This window comes from Coregonus lavaretus (genome assembly GCF_964263955.1).
Source record: "Coregonus lavaretus genome assembly, chromosome: 11".
Lineage (NCBI taxonomy): Eukaryota > Metazoa > Chordata > Actinopteri > Salmoniformes > Salmonidae > Coregonus > Coregonus lavaretus.
This window is the reverse complement of record NC_139998.1, coordinates 60,978,441-61,001,286: the sequence shown is the minus strand read 5'-3', so window position 1 is coordinate 61,001,286 and position 22,846 is coordinate 60,978,441. Positions and strand designations below refer to the sequence as shown.

General features: G+C 41.8%; 1 protein-coding gene across 1 annotated transcript in view; it reads right to left on the bottom strand.

The window, feature by feature from the left end:
* Positions 1 to 22,846, bottom strand: part of LOC311137617 (actin remodeling regulator NHS-like) — a gene marked incomplete at both ends in the record, with an annotated part of 198,350 nt that overhangs the window by 13,261 nt on the left and 162,243 nt on the right. Inside the window, 4 exons of the mRNA XM_084172119.1 lie at positions 14,367 to 14,487; positions 15,540 to 16,073; positions 16,263 to 16,742; positions 17,361 to 19,421. Of these exons, the coding sequence (XP_084028245.1) occupies positions 14,367 to 14,487; positions 15,540 to 16,073; positions 16,263 to 16,742; positions 17,361 to 19,421 (3,196 nt within the window). The remainder of the gene's footprint in view (positions 1 to 14,366; positions 14,488 to 15,539; positions 16,074 to 16,262; positions 16,743 to 17,360; positions 19,422 to 22,846) is intronic.

Sequence of the window (22,846 nt, the reverse complement as noted above, 5' to 3'; positions counted from 1 at the left end):
GTAGTTAGGGTTATAGATAACAGAACAGTAGTTAGGGTTATAGATAACAGAACAGTAGTTAGGGTTATAGATAACAGAACAGTAGTTAGGGTTATAGATAACAGAACAGTAGTTAGGGTTATAGATAACAGAACAGTAGTTAGGGTTATAGATAACAGAACAGTAGTTAGGGTTATAGATAACAGAACAGTAGTTAGGGTTATAGATAACAGAACAGTAGTTAGGGTTATAGATAACAGAACAGTAGTTAGGGTTATAGATAACAGAACAGTAGTTAGGGTTATAGATAACAGAACAGTAGTTAGGGTTATAGATAACAGAACAGTAGTTAGGGTTATAGATAACAGAACAGTAGTTAGGGTTATAGATAACAGAACAGTAGTTAGGGTTATAGATAACAGAACAGTAGTTAGGGTTATAGATAACAGAACAGTAGTTAGGGTTATAGATAACAGAACAGTAGTTAGGGTTATAGATAACAGAACAGTAGTTAGGGTTATAGATAACAGAACAGTAGTTAGGGTTATAGATAACAGAACAGTAGTTAGGGTTATAGATAACAGAACAGTAGTTAGGGTTATAGATAACAGAACAGTAGTTAGGGTTATAGATAACAGAACAGTAGTTAGGGTTATAGATAACAGAACAGTAGTTAGGGTTATAGATAACAGAACAGTAGTTAGGGTTATAGATAACAGAACAGTAGTTAGGGTTATAGATAACAGAACAGTAGTTAGGGTTATAGATAACAGAACAGTAGTTAGGGTTATAGATAACAGAACAGTAGTTAGGGTTATAGATAACAGAACAGTAGTTAGGGTTATAGATAACAGAACAGTAGTTAGGGTTATAGATAACAGAACAGTAGTTAGGGTTATAGATAACAGAACAGTAGTTAGGGTTATAGATAACAGAACAGTAGTTAGGGTTATAGATAACAGAACAGTAGTTAGGGTTATAGATAACAGAACAGTAGTTAGGGTTATAGATAACAGAACAGTAGTTAGGGTTATAGATAACAGAACAGTAGTTAGGGTTATAGATAACAGAACAGTAGTTAGGGTTATAGATAACAGAACAGTAGTTAGGGTTATAGATAACAGAACAGTAGTTAGGGTTATAGATAACAGAACAGTAGTTAGGGTTATAGATAACAGAACAGTAGTTAGGGTTATAGATAACAGAACAGTAGTTAGGGTTATAGATAACAGAACAGTAGTTAGGGTTATAGATAACAGAACAGTAGTTAGGGTTATAGATAACAGAACAGTAGTTAGGGTTATAGATAACAGAACAGTAGTTAGGGTTATAGATAACAGAACAGTAGTTAGGGTTATAGATAACAGAACAGTAGTTAGGGTTATAGATAACAGAACAGTAGTTAGGGTTATAGATAACAGAACAGTAGTTAGGGTTATAGATAACAGAACAGTAGTTAGGGTTATAGATAACAGAACAGTAGTTAGGGTTATAGATAACAGAACAGTAGTTAGGGTTATAGATAACAGAACAGTAGTTAGGGTTATAGATAACAGAACAGTAGTTAGGGTTATAGATAACAGAACAGTAGTTAGGGTTATAGATAACAGAACAGTAGTTAGGGTTATAGATAACAGAACAGTAGTTAGGGTTATAGATAACAGAACAGTAGTTAGGGTTATAGATAACAGAACAGTAGTTAGGGTTATAGATAACAGAACAGTAGTTAGGGTTATAGATAACAGAACAGTAGTTAGGGTTATAGATAACAGAACAGTAGTTAGGGTTATAGATAACAGAACAGTAGTTAGGGTTATAGATAACAGAACAGTAGTTAGGGTTATAGATAACAGAACAGTAGTTAGGGTTATAGATAACAGAACAGTAGTTAGGGTTATAGATAACAGAACAGTGGTTAGGGTTATAGATAACAGAACAGTAGTTAGGGTTATAGATAACAGAACAGTAGTTAGGGTTATAGATAACAGAACAGTAGTTAGGGTTATAGATAACAGAACAGTAGTTAGGGTTATAGATAACAGAACAGTAGTTAGGGTTATAGATAACAGAACAGTAGTTAGGGTTATAGATAACAGAACAGTAGTTAGGGTTATAGATAACAGAACAGTAGTTAGGGTTATAGATAACAGAACAGTAGTTAGGGTTATAGATAACAGAACAGTAGGTTAGGGTTATAGATAACAGAACAGTAGTTAGGGTTATAGATAACAGAACAGTAGTTAGGGTTATAGATAACAGAACAGTGGTTAGGGTTATAGATAACAGAACAGTAGTTAGGGTTATAGATAACAGAACAGTAGTTAGGGTTATAGATAACAGAACAGTAGTTAGGGTTATAGATAACAGAACAGTAGTTAGGGTTATAGATAACAGAACAGTAGTTAGGGTTATAGATAACAGGACAGTAGTTAGGGTTATAGATAACAGAACAGTAGTTAGGGTTATAGATAACAGAACAGTAGTTAGGGTTATAGATAACAGGACAGTAGTTAGGGTTATAGATAACAGAACAGTAGTTAGGGTTATAGATAACAGAACAGTGGTTAGGGTTATAGATAACAGAACAGTAGTTAGGGTTATAGATAACAGAACAGTAGTTAGGGTTATAGATAACAGAACAGTAGTTAGGGTTATAGATAACAGAACAGTAGTTAGGGTTATAGATAACAGAACAGTAGTTAGGGTTATAGATAACAGAACAGTAGTTAGGGTTATAGATAACAGGAACAGTAGTTAGGGTTATAGATAACAGAACAGTAGTTAGGGTTATAGATAACAGAACAGTAGTTAGGGTTATAGATAACAGAACAGTAGTTAGGGTTATAGATAACAGGACAGTAGTTAGGGTTATAGATAACAGAACAGTAGTTAGGGTTATAGATAACAGAACAGTGGTTAGGGTTATAGATAACAGAACAGTAGTTAGGGTTATAGATAACAGAACAGTAGTTAGGGTTATAGATAACAGAACAGTAGTTAGGGTTATAGATAACAGAACAGTAGTTAGGGTTATAGATAACAGAACAGTAGTTAGGGTTATAGATAACAGAACAGTAGTTAGGGTTATAGATAACAGAACAGTAGTTAGGGTTATAGATAACAGAACAGTAGTTAGGGTTATAGATAACAGAACAGTAGTTAGGGTTATAGATAACAGGACAGTGGTTAGGGTTATAGATAACAGAACAGTAGTTAGGGTTATAGATAACAGAACAGTGGTTAGGGTTATAGATAACAGAACAGTGGTTAGGGTTATAGATAACAGAACAGTAGTTAGGGTTATAGATAACAGAACAGTAGTTAGGGTTATAGATAACAGAACAGTAGTTAGGGTTATAGATAACAGAACAGTAGTTAGGGTTATAGATAACAGAACAGTAGTTAGGGTTATAGATAACAGAACAGTAGTTAGGGTTATAGATAACAGAACAGTAGTTAGGGTTATAGATAACAGAACAGTGGTTAGGGTTATAGATAACAGAACAGTAGTTAGGGTTATAGATAACAGAACAGTAGTTAGGGTTATAGATAACAGAACAGTAGTTAGGGTTATAGATAACAGAACAGTAGTTAGGGTTATAGATAACAGAACAGTAGTTAGGGTTATAGATAACAGAACAGTGGTTAGGGTTATAGATAACAGAACAGTAGTTAGGGTTATAGATAACAGAACAGTAGTTAGGGTTATAGATAACAGAACAGTAGGTTAGGGTTATAGATAACAGAACAGTAGTTAGGGTTATAGATAACAGAACAGTAGTTAGGGTTTATAGATAACAGAACAGTAGTTAGGGTTATAGATAACAGAACAGTAGTTAGGGTTATAGATAACAGAACAGTAGTTAGGGTTATAGATATCAGAACAGTAGTTAGGGTTATAGATAACAGAACAGTGGTTAGGGTTATAGATAACAGGACAGTAGTTAGGGTTATAGATAACAGAACAGTAGTTAGGGTTATAGATATCAGAACAGTAGTTAGGGTTATAGATAACAGAACAGTAGTTAGGGTTATAGATAACAGAACAGTAGTTAGGGTTATAGATAACAGAACAGTAGTTAGGGTTATAGATAACAGAACAGTAGTTAGGGTTATAGATAACAGAACAGTAGTTAGGGTTATAGATACCAGAACAGTAGTTAGGGTTATAGATAACAGAACAGTAGTTAGGGTTATAGATAACAGAACAGTGGTTAGGGTTATAGATAACAGAACAGTATGTTAGGGTTATAGATAACAGAACAGTAGTTAGGGTTATAGATAACAGAACAGTGGTTAGGGTTATAGATAACAGAACAGTAGTTAGGGTTATAGATAACAGAACAGTAGTTAGGGTTATAGATAACAGAACAGTAGTTAGGGTTATAGATAACAGAACAGTAGTTAGGGTTATAGATAACAGAACAGTAGTTAGGGTTATAGATAACAGAACAGTAGTTAGGGTTATAGATAACAGAACAGTAGTTAGGGTTATAGATAACAGAACAGTAGTTAGGGTTATAGATAACAGAACAGTAGTTAGGGTTATAGATAACAGAACAGTAGTTAGGGTTAAAGATAACAGAACAGTAGTTAGGGTTATAGATACCAGAACAGTAGTTAGGGTTATAGATAACAGAACAGTAGTTAGGGTTATAGATAACAGAACAGTAGTTAGGGTTATAGATATCAGAACAGTAGTTAGGGTTATAGATAACAGAACAGTAGTTAGGGTTATAGATAACAGAACAGTAGTTAGGGTTATAGATAACAGAACAGTGGTTAGGGTTATAGATAACAGAACAGTAGTTAGGGTTATAGATAACAGAACAGTAGTTAGGGTTATAGATATCAGAACAGTAGTTAGGGTTATAGATATCAGAACAGTAGTTAGGGTTATAGATAACAGAACAGTGGTTAGGGTTATAGATAACAGAACAGTAGTTAGGGTTATAGATATCAGAACAGTAGTTAGGGTTATAGATAACAGAACAGTAGTTAGGGTTATAGATAACAGAACAGTAGTTAGGGTTATAGATACCAGAACAGTAGTTAGGGTTATAGATAACAGAACAGTAGTTAGGGTTATAGATAACAGAACAGTAGTTAGGGTTATAGATAACAGAACAGTAGTTAGGGTTATAGATAACAGAACAGTAGTTAGGGTTATAGATACCAGAACAGTAGTTAGGGTTATAGATAACAGAACAGTAGTTAGGGTTATAGATAACAGAACAGTAGTTAGGGTTATAGATAACAGAACAGTGGTTAGGGTTATAGATAACAGAACAGTAGTTAGGGTTATAGATAACAGAACAGTAGTTAGGGTTATAGATATCAGAACAGTAGTTAGGGTAATAGATAACAGAACAGTAGGTTAGGGTTATAGATAACAGAACAGTAGTTAGGGTTATAGATAACAGAACAGTGGTTAGGGTTATAGATAACAGAACAGTAGTTAGGGTTATAGATAACAGAACAGTAGTTAGGGTTATAGATAACAGAACAGTAGTTAGGGTTATAGATAACAGAACAGTAGTTAGGGTTATAGATAACAGAACAGTGGTTAGGGTTATAGATAACAGAACAGTGGTTAAGGTTATAGATAACAGAACAGTAGTTAGGGTTATAGATATCAGAACAGTAGTTAGGGTTATAGATAACAGAACAGTAGTTAGGGTTATAGATAACAGAACAGTGGTTAGGGTTATAGATAACAGAACAGTAGTTAGGGTTATAGATAACAGAACAGTAGTTAGGGTTATAGATAACAGAACAGTAGTTAGGGTTATAGATAACAGAACAGTAGTTAGGGTTATAGATACCAGAACAGTGGTTAGGGTTATAGATAACAGAACAGTGGTTAGGGTTATAGATAACATAACAGTGGTTAGGGTTATAGATAACAGAACAGTAGTTAGGGTTATAGATAACAGAACAGTGGTTAGGGTTATAGATAACAGAACAGTAGGTTAGGTTTATAGATAACAGAACAGTAGTTAGGGTTATAGATACCAGAACAGTAGTTAGGGTTATAGATAACAGAACAGTAGTTAGGGTTATAGATAACAGAACAGTAGTTAGGGTGATAGATAACAGAACAGTAGTTAGGGTTATAGATAACAGAACAGTGGTTAGGGTTATAGATACCAGAACAGTAGTTAGGGTTATAGATAACAGAACAGTAGTTAGGGTTATAGATAACAGAACAGTGGTTAGGGTTATAGATAACAGAACAGTGGTTAGGGTTATAGATAACAGAACAGTAGTTAGGGTTATAGATAACAGAACAGTGGTTAGGGTTATAGATAACAGAACAGTAGTTAGGGTTATAGATAACAGAACAGTAGTTAGGGTTATAGATAACAGAACAGTAGTTAGGGTTATAGATAACAGAACAGTAGTTAGGGTTATAGATAACAGAACAGTAGTTAGGGTTATAGATAACAGAACAGTAGTTAGGTTTATAGATAACAGAACAGTAGTTAGGGTTATAGATAACAGAACAGTAGTTAGGGTTAAAGATAACAGAACAGTAGTTAGGGTTATAGATACCAGAACAGTAGTTAGGGTTATAGATAACAGAACAGTAGTTAGGGTTATAGATAACAGAACAGTAGTTAGGGTTATAGATAACAGAACAGTAGTTAGGGTTATAGATAACAGAACAGTGGTTAGGGTTATAGATAACAGAACAGTAGTTAGGGTTATAGATAACAGAACAGTAGTTAGGGTTATAGATATCAGAACAGTAGTTAGGGTTATAGATAACAGAACAGTGGTTAGGGTTATAGATAACAGAACAGTGGTTAGGGTTATAGATAACAGAACAGTGGTTAGGGTTATAGATATCAGAACAGTAGTTAGGGTTATAGATACCAGAACAGTAGTTAGGGTTATAGATACCAGAACAGTAGTTAGGGTTATAGATACCAGAACAGTAGTTAGGGTTATAGATAACAGAACAGTAGTTAGGGTTATAGATAACAGAACAGTAGTTAGGGTTATAGATAACAGAACAGTAGTTAGGGTTATAGATACCAGAACAGTAGTTAGGGTTATAGATAACAGAACAGTAGTTAGGGTTATAGATAACAGAACAGTGGTTAGGGTTATAGATAACAGAACAGTAGTTAGGGTTATAGATAACAGAACAGTAGTTAGGGTTATAGATATCAGAACAGTAGTTAGGGTTATAGATAACAGAACAGTGGTTAGGGTTATAGATAACAGAACAGTGGTTAGGGTTATAGATAACAGAACAGTAGTTAGGGTTATAGATAACAGAACAGTAGTTAGGGTTATAGATAACAGAACAGTAGTTAGGGTTATAGATATCAGAACAGTAGTTAGGGTTATAGATAACAGAACAGTAGTTAGGGTTATAGATAACAGAACAGTAGTTAGGGTTATAGATAACAGAACAGTAGTTAGGGTTATAGATAACAGAACAGTAGTTAGGGTTATAGATAACAGAACAGTAGTTAGGGTTATAGATACCAGAACAGTAGTTAGGGTTATAGATAACAGAACAGTAGTTAGGGTTATAGATAACAGAACAGTAGTTAGGGTTATAGATAACAGAACAGTAGTTAGGTTTATAGATAACAGAACAGTAGTTAGGGTTATAGATAACAGAACAGTAGTTAGGGTTATAGATAACAGAACAGTAGTTAGGGTTATAGATACCAGAACAGTAGTTAGGGTTATAGATAACAGAACAGTAGTTAGGGTTATAGATAACAGAACAGTAGTTAGGGTTATAGATAACAGAACAGTAGTTAGGGTTATAGATAACAGAACAGTGGTTAGGGTTATAGATAACAGAACAGTAGTTAGGGTTATAGATAACAGAACAGTAGTTAGGGTTATAGATATCAGAACAGTAGTTAGGGTTATAGATAACAGAACAGTGGTTAGGGTTATAGATAACAGAACAGTGGTTAGGGTTATAGATAACAGAACAGTGGTTAGGGTTATAGATATCAGAACAGTAGTTAGGGTTATAGATAACAGAACAGTAGTTAGGGTTATAGATAACAGAACAGTAGTTAGGGTTATAGATACCAGAACAGTAGTTAGGGTTATAGATAACAGAACAGTAGTTAGGGTTATAGATAACAGAACAGTAGTTAGGGTTATAGATAACAGAACAGTAGTTAGGGTTATAGATAACAGAACAGTAGTTAGGGTTATAGATACCAGAACAGTAGTTAGGGTTATAGATAACAGAACAGTAGTTAGGGTTATAGATAACAGAACAGTGGTTAGGGTTATAGATAACAGAACAGTAGTTAGGGTTATAGATAACAGAACAGTAGTTAGGGTTATAGATATCAGAACAGTAGTTAGGGTTATAGATAACAGAACAGTGGTTAGGGTTATAGATAACAGAACAGTAGTTAGGGTTATAGATATCAGAACAGTAGTTAGGGTTATAGATAACAGAACAGTGGTTAGGGTTATAGATAACAGAACAGTAGTTAGGGTTATAGATAACAGAACAGTAGTTAGGGTTATAGATAACAGAACAGTAGTTAGGGTTATAGATAACAGAACAGTAGTTAGGGTTATAGATACCAGAACAGTGGTTAGGGTTATAGATAACAGAACAGTGGTTAGGGTTATAGATAACATAACAGTGGTTAGGGTTATAGATAACAGAACAGTAGTTAGGGTTATAGATAACAGAACAGTGAGTTAGGGTTATAGATAACAGAACAGTGGTTAGGTTTATAGATAACAGAACAGTAGTTAGGGTTATAGATACCAGAACAGTAGTTAGGGTTATAGATAACAGAACAGTAGTTAGGGTTATAGATAACAGAACAGTAGTTAGGGTGATAGATAACAGAACAGTAGTTAGGGTTATAGATAACAGAACAGTGGTTAGGGTTATAGATACCAGAACAGTAGTTAGGGTTATAGATAACAGAACAGTAGTTAGGGTTATAGATAACAGAACAGTGGTTAGGGTTATAGATAACAGAACAGTGGTTAGGGTTATAGATAACAGAACAGTAGTTAGGGTTATAGATAACAGAACAGTGGTTAGGGTTATAGATAACAGAACAGTAGTTAGGGTTATAGATAACAGAACAGTAGTTAGGGTTATAGATAACAGAACAGTAGTTAGGGTTATAGATAACAGAACAGTAGTTAGGGTTATAGATAACAGAACAGTAGTTAGGGTTATAGATAACAGAACAGTAGTTAGGTTTATAGATAACAGAACAGTAGTTAGGGTTATAGATAACAGAACAGTAGTTAGGGTTATAGATAACAGAACAGTAGTTAGGGTTATAGATACCAGAACAGTAGTTAGGGTTATAGATAACAGAACAGTAGTTAGGGTTATAGATAACAGAACAGTAGTTAGGGTTATAGATAACAGAACAGTAGTTAGGGTTATAGATAACAGAACAGTAGGTTAGGGTTATAGATAACAGAACAGTAGTTAGGGTTATAGATAACAGAACAGTAGTTAGGGTTATAGATATCAGAACAGTAGTTAGGGTTATAGATAACAGAACAGTGGTTAGGGTTATAGATAACAGAACAGTAGGTTAGGGTTATAGATAACAGAACAGTGGTTAGGGTTATAGATATCAGAACAGTAGTTAGGGTTATAGATACCAGAACAGTAGTTAGGGTTATAGATACCAGAACAGTAGTTAGGGTTATAGATACCAGAACAGTAGTTAGGGTTATAGATAACAGAACAGTAGTTAGGGTTATAGATAACAGAACAGTAGTTAGGGTTATAGATAACAGAACAGTAGTTAGGGTTATAGATACCAGAACAGTAGTTAGGGTTATAGATAACAGAACAGTAGTTAGGGTTATAGATAACAGAACAGTGGTTAGGGTTATAGATAACAGAACAGTAGTTAGGGTTATAGATAACAGAACAGTAGTTAGGGTTATAGATATCAGAACAGTAGTTAGGGTTATAGATAACAGAACAGTGGTTAGGGTTATAGATAACAGAACAGTGGTTAGGGTTATAGATAACAGAACAGTAGTTAGGGTTATAGATAACAGAACAGTAGTTAGGGTTATAGATAACAGAACAGTAGTTAGGGTTATAGATATCAGAACAGTAGTTAGGGTTATAGATAACAGAACAGTAGTTAGGGTTATAGATAACAGAACAGTAGTTAGGGTTATAGATAACAGAACAGTAGTTAGGGTTATAGATAACAGAACAGTAGTTAGGGTTATAGATAACAGAACAGTAGTTAGGGTTATAGATACCAGAACAGTAGTTAGGGTTATAGATAACAGAACAGTAGTTAGGGTTATAGATAACAGAACAGTAGTTAGGGTTATAGATAACAGAACAGTAGTTAGGTTTATAGATAACAGAACAGTAGTTAGGGTTATAGATAACAGAACAGTAGTTAGGGTTAAAGATAACAGAACAGTAGTTAGGGTTATAGATACCAGAACAGTAGTTAGGGTTATAGATAACAGAACAGTAGTTAGGGTTATAGATAACAGAACAGTAGTTAGGGTTATAGATAACAGAACAGTAGTTAGGGTTATAGATAACAGAACAGTGGTTAGGGTTATAGATAACAGAACAGTAGTTAGGGTTATAGATAACAGAACAGTAGTTAGGGTTATAGATATCAGAACAGTAGTTAGGGTTATAGATAACAGAACAGTGGTTAGGGTTATAGATAACAGAACAGTGGTTAGGGTTATAGATAACAGAACAGTGGTTAGGGTTATAGATATCAGAACAGTAGTTAGGGTTATAGATAACAGAACAGTAGTTAGGGTTATAGATACCAGAACAGTAGTTAGGGTTATAGATACCAGAACAGTAGTTAGGGTTATAGATAACAGAACAGTAGTTAGGGTTATAGATAACAGAACAGTAGTTAGGGTTATAGATAACAGAACAGTAGTTAGGGTTATAGATAACAGAACAGTAGTTAGGGTTATAGATACCAGAACAGTAGTTAGGGTTATAGATAACAGAACAGTAGTTAGGGTTATAGATAACAGAACAGTGGTTAGGGTTATAGATAACAGAACAGTAGTTAGGGTTATAGATAACAGAACAGTAGTTAGGGTTATAGATATCAGAACAGTAGTTAGGGTTATAGATAACAGAACAGTGGTTAGGGTTATAGATAACAGAACAGTGGTTAGGGTTATAGATAACAGAACAGTAGTTAGGGTTATAGATAACAGAACAGTAGTTAGGGTTATAGATAACAGAACAGTAGTTAGGGTTATAGATATCAGAACAGTAGTTAGGGTTATAGATAACAGAACAGTAGTTAGGGTTATAGATAACAGAACAGTAGTTAGGGTTATAGATAACAGAACAGTGGTTAGGGTTATAGATAACAGAACAGTGGTTAGGGTTATAGATAACAGAACAGTAGTTAGGGTTATAGATATCAGAACAGTAGTTAGGGTTATAGATAACAGAACAGTAGTTAGGGTTATAGATAACAGAACAGTAGTTAGGGTTATAGATAACAGAACAGTAGTTAGGGTTATAGATAACAGAACAGTAGTTAGGGTTATAGATAACAGAACAGTGGTTAGGGTTATAGATAACAGAACAGTAGTTAGGGTTATAGATAACAGAACAGTGGTTAGGGTTATAGATAACAGAACAGTGGTTAGGTTTATAGATAACAGAACAGTGGTTAGGGTTATAGATACCAGAACAGTAGTTAGGGTTATAGATAACAGAACAGTAGTTAGGGTTATAGATAACAGAACAGTAGTTAGGGTTATAGATACCAGAACAGTAGTTAGGGTTATAGATAACAGAACAGTAGTTAGGGTTATAGATAACAGAACAGTAGTTAGGGTTATAGATACCAGAACAGTGGTTAGGGTTATAGATAACAGAACAGTAGTTAGGGTTATAGATATCAGAACAGTAGTTAGGGTTATAGATAACAGAACAGTAGTTAGGGTTATAGATAACAGAACAGTGGTTAGGGTTATAGATAACAGAACAGTGGTTAGGGTTATAGATAACAGAACAGTAGTTAGGGTTATAGATAACAGAACAGTAGTTAGGGTTATAGATAACAGAACAGTAGTTAGGGTTATAGATAACAGAACAGTGGTTAGGGTTATAGATAACAGAACAGTGGTTAGGGCTATAGATAACAGAACAGTAGTTAGGGTTATAGATAACAGAACAGTAGTTAGGGTTATAGATACCAGAACAGTAGTTAGGGTTATAGATAACAGAACAGTGGTTAGGGTTATAGATAACAGAACAGTAGTTAGGGTTATAGATAACAGAACAGTAGTTAGGGTTATAGATAACAGAACAGTGGTTAGGGTTATAGATACCAGAACAGTGGTTAGGGTTATAGATACCAGAACAGTAGTTAGGGTTATAGATACCAGAACAGTAGTTAGGGTTATAGATAACAGAACAGTGGTTAGGGTTATAGATACCAGAACAGTAGTTAGGGTTATAGATAACAGAACAGTAGTTAGGGTTATAGATATCAGAACAGTAGTTAGGGTTATAGATAACAGAACAGTAGTTAGGGTTATAGATAACAGAACAGTGGTTAGGGTTATAGATAACAGAACAGTAGTTAGGGTTATAGATAACAGAACAGTAGTTAGGGTTATAGATATCAGAACAGTAGTTAGGGTTATAGATAACAGAACAGTGGTTAGGGTTATAGATAACAGAACAGTGGTTAGGGTTATAGATATCAGAACAGTAGTTAGGGTTATAGATAACAGAACAGTAGTTAGGGTTATAGATAACAGAACAGTAGTTAGGGTTATAGATACCAGAACAGTAGTTAGGGTTATAGATACCAGAACAGTGATTAGGGTTATAGATAACAGAACAGTAGTTAGGGTTATAGATAACAGAACAGTGGTTAGGGTTATAGATAACAGAACAGTAGTTAGGGTTATAGATAACAGAACAGTAGTTAGGGTTATAGATATCAGAACAGTGGTTAGGGTTATAGATAACAGAACAGTGGTTAGGGTTATAGATAACAGAACAGTGGTTAGGGTTATAGATATCAGAACAGTAGTTAGGGTTATAGATAACAGAACAGTAGTTAGGGTTATAGATAACAGAACAGTAGTTAGGGTTATAGATAACAGAACAGTAGTTAGGGTTATAGATAACAGAACAGTAGTTAGGGTTATAGATAACAGAACACTAGTTAGGGTTATAGATAACAGAACAGTAGTTAGGGTTATAGATAACAGAACAGTAGTTAGGGTTATAGATAACAGAACAGTAGTTAGGGATATAGATAACAGAACAGTAGTCAGGGTTATAGATAACAGGACAGTAGTTAGGGTTATAGATAACAGAACAGTAGTTAGGGTTATAGATAACAGAACAGTAGTTAGGGTTATAGATAACAGAACAGTGGTTAGGGTTATAGATAACAGAACAGTAGTTAGGGTTATAGATAACAGAACAGTGGTTAGGGTTATAGATAACAGAACAGTAGTTAGGGTTATAGATAACAGAACAGTAGTTAGGGTTATAGATAACAGAACAGTAGTTAGGGTTATAGATACCAGAACAGTAGTTAGGGTTATAGATATCAGAACAGTAGTTAGGGTTATAGATAACAGAACAGTAGTTAGGGTTATAGATAACAGAACAGTAGTTAGGGTTATAGATAACAGAACAGTAGTTAGGGTTATAGATAACAGAACAGTAGTTAGGGTTATAGATACCAGAACAGTAGTTAGGGTTATAGATAACAGAACAGTAGTTAGGGTTATAGATACCAGAACAGTAGTTAGGGTTATAGATAACAGAACAGTAGTTAGGGTTATAGATAACAGAACAGTAGTTAGGGTTATAGATAACAGAACAGTAGTTATGGTTATAGATATCAGAACAGTAGTTAGGGTTATAGATAACAGAACAGTAGTTAGGGTTATAGATAACAGAACAGTGGTTAGGGTTATAGATAACAGAACAGTAGTTAGAGTTATAGATACCAGAACAGTAGTTAGGGTTATAGATAACAGAACAGTAGTTAGGGTTATAGATAACAGAACAGTAGTTAGGGTTATAGATAACAGAACAGTAGTTAGGGTTATAGATAACAGAACAGTAGTTAGGGTTATAGATAACAGAACAGTAGTTAGGGTTATAGATAACAGAACAGTAGTTAGGGTTATAGATAACAGAACAGTAGTTAGGGTTATAGATAACAGAACAGTAGTTAGGGTTATAGATAACAGAACAGTAGTTAGGGTTATAGATAACAGAACAGTAGTTAGGGTTATAGTTAGGACTGGGTAACAGGGTTACATTTGTAAAAGTTAGAGCAGCCGTGTTTCTTTCTGGCAAAACAAGGTTGTTAGCTTTGTGACAAATCAAACTATCAGCAGAAACCCACCTGTGTATCATGGTAAACAGCTCCTCTGTAGTACGTGCCTTGGTGGGCGACAGAAAGACATCACCCTCAGCCTTGGTCTCCTCACTTAGAGGAAAGATAGAGTTGTCACTGGGTCTGGAATCTGGAAAACAGGGGTGGGCTGGATTCATGTACAAGACAAAGCTTGATTGGTTTAAAGGCAATCCTTAATTTAGGCTAGCGTCTAGACTATTTAAAAAAGGATTTCCTGTCTTCTAGTAAATGACAACGGCTGTCCTTTACTGCAGTAGCCCTGCTCTGTGTCTGTGGTGGTCTCTGGGGTAGTCTCTGTGTCTGGGGTTGTCTCTGTGTCTGGGGTAGTGTCTGGGGTAGTGTCTCTGTGTCTGGGGTGGTCTCTGTGTCTGGGGTGGTCTCTGTGTCTGGGGTGGTCTCTGTGTCTGGGGTAGTCTCTGTGTCTGGGGTAGTCTCTGTGTCTGGGGTGGTCTCTGTGTCTGGGGTGGTCTCTGTGTCTGGGGTGGTCTCTGTGTCTGGGGTAGTCTCTGTGTCTGGGGTAGTCTCTGTGTCTGGGGTGGTCTCTGTGTCTGGGGTGGTCTCTGTGTCTGGGGTGGTCTCTGTGTCTGGGGTGGTCTCTGTGTCTGGGGTAGTCTCTGTGTCTGGGGTAGTCTGTCTAGGGTAGTGTCTCTGTGTCTGGGGTTGTCTCTGTGTCTGGGGTAGTCTCTGTCTGGGATAGTCTCTGTGTCTGGGGTAGTGTCTCTGTGTCTGGGGTAGTCTGTGTCTGGGGTAGTCTGTGTCTGGGGTAGTCTGTGTCTGGGGTAGTCTGTGTCTGGGGTAGTGTCTGGGATAGTCTCTGTGTCTAGGGTAGTCTCTGTGTCTGGGGTAGTCTCTGTGTCTGGGGTAGTCTCTGTGTCTGGGGTAGTCTCTGTGTCTGGGGTAGTCTCTGTCTAGGGTGTCTGGCGTGGTCTCTGTGTCAGGGGTGTGTGGGGTAGTCTCTGTGTCTGGGGTGTCTGGGGTAGTCTCTCTGTCTGGGGTGTGTTGGGTAGTCTTTGTGTGTGGGGTAGTCTCTGTCTGGGGTGTGTGGGGTAGTCTCTGTGTCTGGGGTAGTCTCTGGGGTGGACCCTTCCTCTACTAGTATAGTGTCCTCCTCTGTGCTGCTATCCTGAGAGGCACTAACGGTTGGAACTCCTGATGACTTACACTCCTCTTCTCTGCCAGCCGCATCGCTGATTGTTTCCGACTGATCACTTATAACAGGCAATTTGTCTAGACTGTCTGTTGTTGTGGCTAAGATGTGCTGAGCAGGACACATTGAAGGGTCTTCAGCTCTCTGTAGTTTAGATGGCTCAGGTGGTTGTGGTCGGTACTGTTCTGCCTCCAGACTGCTGTTGCTCCCAGGGAATAGAGCTTCCTGTTCATCTACCTCCTGACCTGGGGTCACCCCTGTGGCCTCAGCCCCCCTCTGGCAGACCTCCTGGTCTAGCAGGGACTGCTGGTCTGTAAGTGGCTGGTCTTGGTCTAGGAGGGGCTGGTCTTGGTCTAGGAGGGGCTGGTCTTGGTCTAGGAGGGGCTGGTCTTGGTCTAGGAGGGGCTGGTCTTGGTATAGGAGGGGCTGGTCTTGGTCTCTGATGGTATGGTCCTCTTTTGCCAGTGTCTCCTGGTCTGGTAGTCTCTCCTGGTCTGGTAGTGTCTCCTGGTCTGGTAGTCTCTCCTGGTCTGCCAGTGTCTCCTGGTCTGCCAGTGTCTCCTGGTCTGGTAGTCTCTCCTGGTCTGGTAGTCTCTCCTGGTCTGGTAGTGTCTCCTGGTCTGGTAGTCTCTCCTGGTCTGCCAGTGTCTCCTGGTCTGCCAGTGTGTGGTCTCCTGGGTGTCTGAACGCGGTGGCACTCCACTGGGGTTCAGTAGGGTGTCTGAAGGCGGTGGCACTCCACTGGGGTTCAGTAGGGTGTCTGAAGGCGGTGGCACTCCACTGGGGTTCAGTAGGGTGTCTGTCCTGCCTGTACCTCACACTACTGTGACCTGCTGAGTCCTTAGTGACAGGGCCTTCGCTGGGGCTCAACAGTGACTCACAGTACTGTTGAGAGGGGGGAACCTGGGAGTTGTAGGCTGGAGGCTTCCTGGCTGTAGACTCAGGGGACCTGCTGCTGGAAGGGGGGCTGATGTTCACAGTGGGACACTTGGGTCTGGTGGCAACATCTGGGCCGGGCCGGTCAGGGCTCCCCTCTCCTTGCTTCCCCACAGACCTCAGCTGGACTGAGCGCAGCACGGTGGGGGTGATGGTCATGGGAAGACTGCTGGAGGTCTCGGTTGCTGGACTGGCCTCAGCCCTGGCTGATGCTGCTGCCTTCTGCTTGCTTTGCTGCAGGAGGTAGAGCTGGTTCCTGTGGCCTGGGGGCTTGGTAGAGACTGGAGGAGGGTTGGTAGGGTTAGGGTTGGTAGGGGTAGGGTTAGGGTTGGTAGGGGTAGGGTTAGGGTTGGTAGGGGTAGGGTTAGGGTTGGTAGGGGTAGGGTTAGGGTTGGTAGGGGTAGGGTTAGGGTTGGTAGGGTTAGGGTTGGTAGGGGTAGGGTTGGTAGGGTTAGGGTTGGTAGGGTTAGGGTTGGTAGGGTTAGGGTTGGTAGGGTTAGGGTTAGGGTTGGTAGGGGTAGGGTTAGGGTTGGTAGGGTTAGGGTTGGTAGGGGTAGGGTTAGGGTTGGTAGGGGTAGGGTTAGGGTTGGTAGGGTTAGGGATGGTAGGGTTAGGGTTGGTAGGGGTAGGGTTAGGGTTGGTAGGGGTAGGGTTAGGGTTGGTAGGGTTAGGGTTGGTAGGGTTAGGGTTGGTAGGGGTAGGGTTAGGGTTGGTAGGGGTAGGGTTAGGGTTGGTAGGGTTAGGGTTGGTAGGGGTAGGGTTAGGGTTGGTAGGGGTAGGGTTAGGGTTGGTAGGGTTAGGGTTGGTAGGGTTAGGGTTGGTAGGGTTAGGGTTGGTAGGGGTAGGGTTAGGGTTGGTAGGGTTAGGGTTGGTAGGGGTAGGGTTAGGGTTGGTAGGGGTAGGGTTAGGGTTGGTAGGGTTAGGGCTGTGAAGGGCACTGAGGTCCTGGTGGCTGGGGGGGATGACTGGCAGCTCCAGATCTCTGGTGGAGGTGACAGACAGAGATGACTTCCTCTCTGGAATCTTGGGCTTCCTCTTCTGATTGGTGGGTGACAGGGGACTAGGGAAGAAGCCGGAGGGGAAGGAGGAGGTGGGGGTTTCTGATTGGCTGGAGTAGCCACTAGATGGCGACACTAAGCCGGCCAGCCTCTCTGGAGAGGACATCTTGAAGTCACCTTCTACTGAGGGCAAGGAGGACATCTTGAAGTCTTCTACTGATGGCAGTGAGGGGGTGGTGGCTCTGGAGCCTGATTGGGAGGTCTGGGACTCTGAACTCTGAGACTTTATACATTCTATAACAGTAGTACCGGTAGCGGTGGAGGAGTTAGACAGGGAGCGGTAGGGGTCGGTGTTGGACTTCAAGTCATTCACAAGCCAGAGATCTGCATAGTCTGACTGGACAGCGCCCTCATCTTTATAGGAGCCTCTGTCAGAGGAACCAAACAGGCCGGAGCCGGGCATCTCCTCGGTGTCCTCCCTCCGCCAGGTCTCCAGGGCCTCCAGGGGGTCTTGCTCCAACCCTGACCCCCCCTCCCCTCCCAGAACAGGGTCCTCCAGATGGTTCAGAGCAGGGTCAGGGTCGTCAGTGCGGCCCAGGGAGCCCTCCAGGTCCAGCTGTAACCTCCTCTCTCTGGAACACCACTTTCTCTGCTGCCCGCTGGGGGTCTTTGGTTCGCTGTCGTCAGGAGCGTTCCCCCCCCCGCTGATCTTCCTTAGTGAGGAGCTGCGCCTGGGGGCAGAGGGCTTGGCCTTGGGTTTCCTCAACGTCAGACAGCGTCTCCCCAGAGTCATGTGCTCCTGGCCACAGTCAGAGGCAGAGTAGTTATACATGAAGCTCTTGCTCCCTTTCAGACCACAGTCAAAGTGCATGGAGGTGTAGTAACCCTCAGTGTCTATGGAGTAGTATGATACAGTGTCAGCCTTCTCAGAAGGAGGCTTGTCTGTAGTGAAGCTCTCACAGGTAGCCATGCTGGAAAAGCTTGGGCAGCCCAGACTCCCCTCCCCCTCTCTGGAGCGCTCAGGGCTGAGGTCATGGGGCCTGGGGCTGGGGTGGTCAGGGTGTGGGTAACTCCACTCCCCGTCGCTAGCCGTGCTGACCCCTGCATCATCCAGCTGCCGGTCGGTCTGGTAAGGGTCCAGGATGAGGGCGGGGTCATCTGTAGCATGGGGGGCGGTGTTCAGCGACAGCTCCGAGTTACAGTGGGAGGAGCCAGTGAGCTGGGGGGAGGTGGCTGGGGGGAGGGTCTCGGAGGTATGGGAGGGGCATGTTGAGCTGCTGCCACTCCAGTTCCCACTAGAAGACTGGTGGTCGTCTTTATGGTCCATCTGACACCCCAGAACTCCCCTGGTGGAGGTAGAGTGGAGCGGACTGGAGAAGGTGTCTGAGCTGGAGGACATCTCACAGCTCCCCATGTCAACCTTCCGGGGGAGGTGGGAGCGGCCCCTCTCCATCCAGGGGCTGCCAGGGTGCTGCTGGTACTTCAGGCTGGCCAGAGGGTGGTCCGGCTGGGCCTGGTCATCGGTACTCTCCTCCCCCTCCTCCTTCAGCTCCCCCGGCCCAGACAGGAAGTCCTCAGTCTCTGAGGGAGACAGCTCCTCCCCCTTCTCCCTGTGGTGGTGAACCTCATCCATCAGTCTCCTCCCCTCCCTTGGCTGGCTGTGTGACCGCAGGCGTACCCCCAGCGAAGAGGAGAACATGGCGTCGTTGCGCTCCGAGGGGTCTGGTAGAGAGGAGATGTTCCCGGTGGAGAGGGACAGAGGGACGGGGGCGGAGTTGACCCCCTCCTGACCCCACTGGGACTGGACCCTCCGGCGGGACGGAGCGCAGACCAGGAAGTCTTCAGTCTGGCAGCCGGAGTCCTTCTTGGTGTTCAGACGACTGCACAGGTCCTCGCTACAGAGCGCAGCGTTGCATCGGAGAACCACTGTCCGCTCCCTGGAGCTCGGAGACTCATCAGAGTCTGGAGGAGGAGAGGGACAGGGTCAGAGTTAGACACAGGAGGAGAGGGTCAGGGTCAGAGTTCGACACAGGGTCAGAGTTAGACACAGGAAGACAGGGTCAGAGTTAGACACAGGAGGAGAGACACAGGGTCAGAGTTAGACACAGGGGGAGAGACACAGGGTCAGAGTTAGACACAGGGGGAGAGACACAGGGTCAGAGTTAGACACAGGGGGAGAGACACAGGGTCAGAGTTCGACACAGGAGGAGAGGGTCAGGGTCAGAGTTAGACACAGGGGGAGAGACACAGGGTCAGAGTTCGACACAGGAGGAGAGGGTCAGGGTCAGAGTTCGACACAGGAGGAGAGGGTCAGGGTCAGAGTTAGACACAGGGGGATAGGGTTAAGGTTAGAGTTAGACACAGGAGGAGAGGGTCAGGGTCAGAGTTAGACACAGGGGGATAGGGTTAGGGTCAGAGTTAGACACAGGGGGAGAGACACAGGGTCAGAGTTAGACACAGGAGGAGAGGGTCAGTGTCAGAGTTCGACACAGGGTCAGAGTTAGACACAGGAGGAGAGGGTCAGGGTCAGAGTTCGACACAGGGTCAGAGTTAGACACAGGAGGAGAGGGTCAGCGTCAGAGTTCGACACAGGGGGATAGGGTTAAGGTTAGAGTTAGACACAGGGGGAGAGACACAGGGTCAGAGTTAGACACAGGAGGAGAGGGTCAGGGTCAGAGTTCGACACAGGGTCAGAGTTAGACACAGGAGGAGAGGGTCAGGGTCAGAGTTCGACACAGGGTCAGAGTTAGACACAGGAGGAGAGGGTCAGGGTCAGAGTTCGACACAGGGTCAGAGTTAGACACAGGAGGAGAGGGTCAGGGTCAGAGTTCGACACAGGGTCAGAGTTAGACACAGGAGGAGAGGGTCAGGGTCAGAGTTCGACACAGGGTCAGAGTTAGACACAGGAGGAGAGGGTCAGGGTCAGAGTTCGACACAGGGTCAGAGTTAGACACAGGAGGAGAGGGTCAAGGTCAGAGTTCGACACAGGAGGAGAGACACATGGTCAGAGTTAGACACAGGAAGACAGGGTCAGGGTCAGAGTTAGACACAGGAGGAGAGGGTCAGGGTCAGAGTTCGACACAGGGTCAGAGTTAGACACAGGAGGAGAGGGTCAAGGTCAGACACAGGAGGAGAGGGTCAAGATCAGAGTTCGACACAGGGTCAGAGTTAGACACAGGAGGAGAGGGTCAGGGTCAGAGTTCGACACAGGGTCAGAGTTAGACACAGGAGGAGAGGGTCAAGGTCAGAGTCAAACACATGAGGACAAGGTCAGGGTCAGAGTTAGACACAGGGGGATAGGGTTAAGGTCAGAGTTAGACACAGGAGGAGATACACAGGGTCAGAGTTAGACACAGGAGGAGAGACACAGGGTCAGAGTTAGACACAGGAGGAAACACATTGTCATTCTTAAGACAGAGATGAATCATGTTTCACTGTGCACTATTAGAAAAAATGGTTCCAAAAGGTTTTTTTGTGGAGGGATAGAGTTTTACCGACAACTGATTTCATCTTAATAACCCATTTTTGGAAGACGAGGGTTCGTTCTAAGGCAAAGGGTTCTGCCTAGAACCTTTAACATCCTCAGAACCGTTTTTGTAAGAAAGGGTTCTGATGATTATTTGTAAGAAAGGGTTCTGATGATTATTTGTAAGAAAGGGTTCTGATGATTATTTGTAAGAAAGGGTTCTGATGATTATTTGTAAGAAAGGGTTCTGATGATTATTTGGAAGAAAGGGTTCTGATGATTATTTGGAAGAAAGGGTTCTGATGATTATTTGGAAGAAAGGGTTCTGATGATTATTTGGAAGAAAGGGTTCTGATGATTATTTGGAAGAAAGGGTTCTGATGATTATTTGGAAGGCATGAAGGTTCTACATAGACCCCTTCTGAATCGGAATCAGCTTTTTATTTGTATTTTTCTTTCTTTTAAATAGTGCCTGAGAATTAGTGTTTACCTCAATGTTTAAACTTTAATATCAGAAGTTTGAGTAATCTGTTTAAGTTTAAAAAGATAGGTGTGAGAATGTTTTAAACCTATATGGGAATATATGTATCTGGTATTCCCTTAACCATTTGACATATACACTACCTACATACACCACATGTCAACAGGATGTGGACACCTGCTAGTCAAACATCTCATTCCTAAATCATGGGCATTAATATGGAGTTGGTCCCCCCTTTGCTGCTATAACAGCCTCCACTCTTCTGGGAAGGCTTTCCACTAGATGTTGGAACATTGCTGTGGGGACTTGCTTCCATTCAGCCACAAGAGCATTAGTGAGGTCTGGCACTGATGTTGGGTGATTAGGCCTGGCTCGCAGTCGGCGTTCCAATTAATCTTAAAGGTGTTCGATGGGGTTGAGGTCAGGGCTCTGTGCAAGCCAGTCAAGTTCTTCCACACCGATAGACAAACCATTTCTGTATGGACCTCGCTTTGTGCACGGGGGCATGGTCATGCTGAAACAGGAATGGGCCTTACCCAAACTATTGCCACAAAGTTCGTCTAGAATGTCATTGTATGCTGTAGCGTTATGATTTCCCTTCACTAGAACTAAGAAGCCTAGCCCGAACCATGAAAAACAGCCCCAGACCATTATTCCTCCTCCACCAAACTTTTCAGTTGGCACTATGCATTCGGGCAGGTAGCGTTCTCCTGGTATCCGCCAAACCCAGATTCGTCCGTCAGACTGCCAGATACCAGCAGACGACACACAACTAATCTTCTCCTTTCCCCCTTCTGATAACCAGGTGGCGAATCGCATCTCTGGCAGACATATCAGTATGGATGACGGATCACCACCTCAAGCTGAACCTTGGCAAGACGGAGCTGCTCTTCCTCCCGGGGAAGGACTGCCTGTTCCATGATCTCACCATCACGGTTGACAACTCCGTTGTGTCCTCCTCCCAGAGTGCAAAGAGCCTTGGCGTGACCCTGGACAACACCCTGTCGTTCTCCGCTAACATCAAGGCGGTGACCCGATCCTGTAGGTTCATGCTCTACAACATTCGGAGAGTACGACCCTGCCTTACACAGGAAGTGGCACAGGTCCTAATCCAGGCACTTGTCATCTCCCGTCTGGATTACTGCAACTCGCTGTTGGCTGGGCTCCCTGCCTGTGCCATTAAACCCCAACAACTCATCCAGAATGCCGCAGCCCGTCTGGTGTTCAACCTTCCCAAGTTCTCTCACGTCACCCCGCTCCTCCGCACACTCCACTGGCTTCCAGTTGAAGCTCGCATCTGCTACAAGACCATGGTGCTTGCCTACGGAGCTGTGAGGGGAACGGCACCTCCGTACCTTCAGGCTCTGATCAGTCCCTACACCCAAACGAGGGCATTGCGTTCATTCATCTTTGGCCTGCTAGCTCCCCTACCTCTGCGGA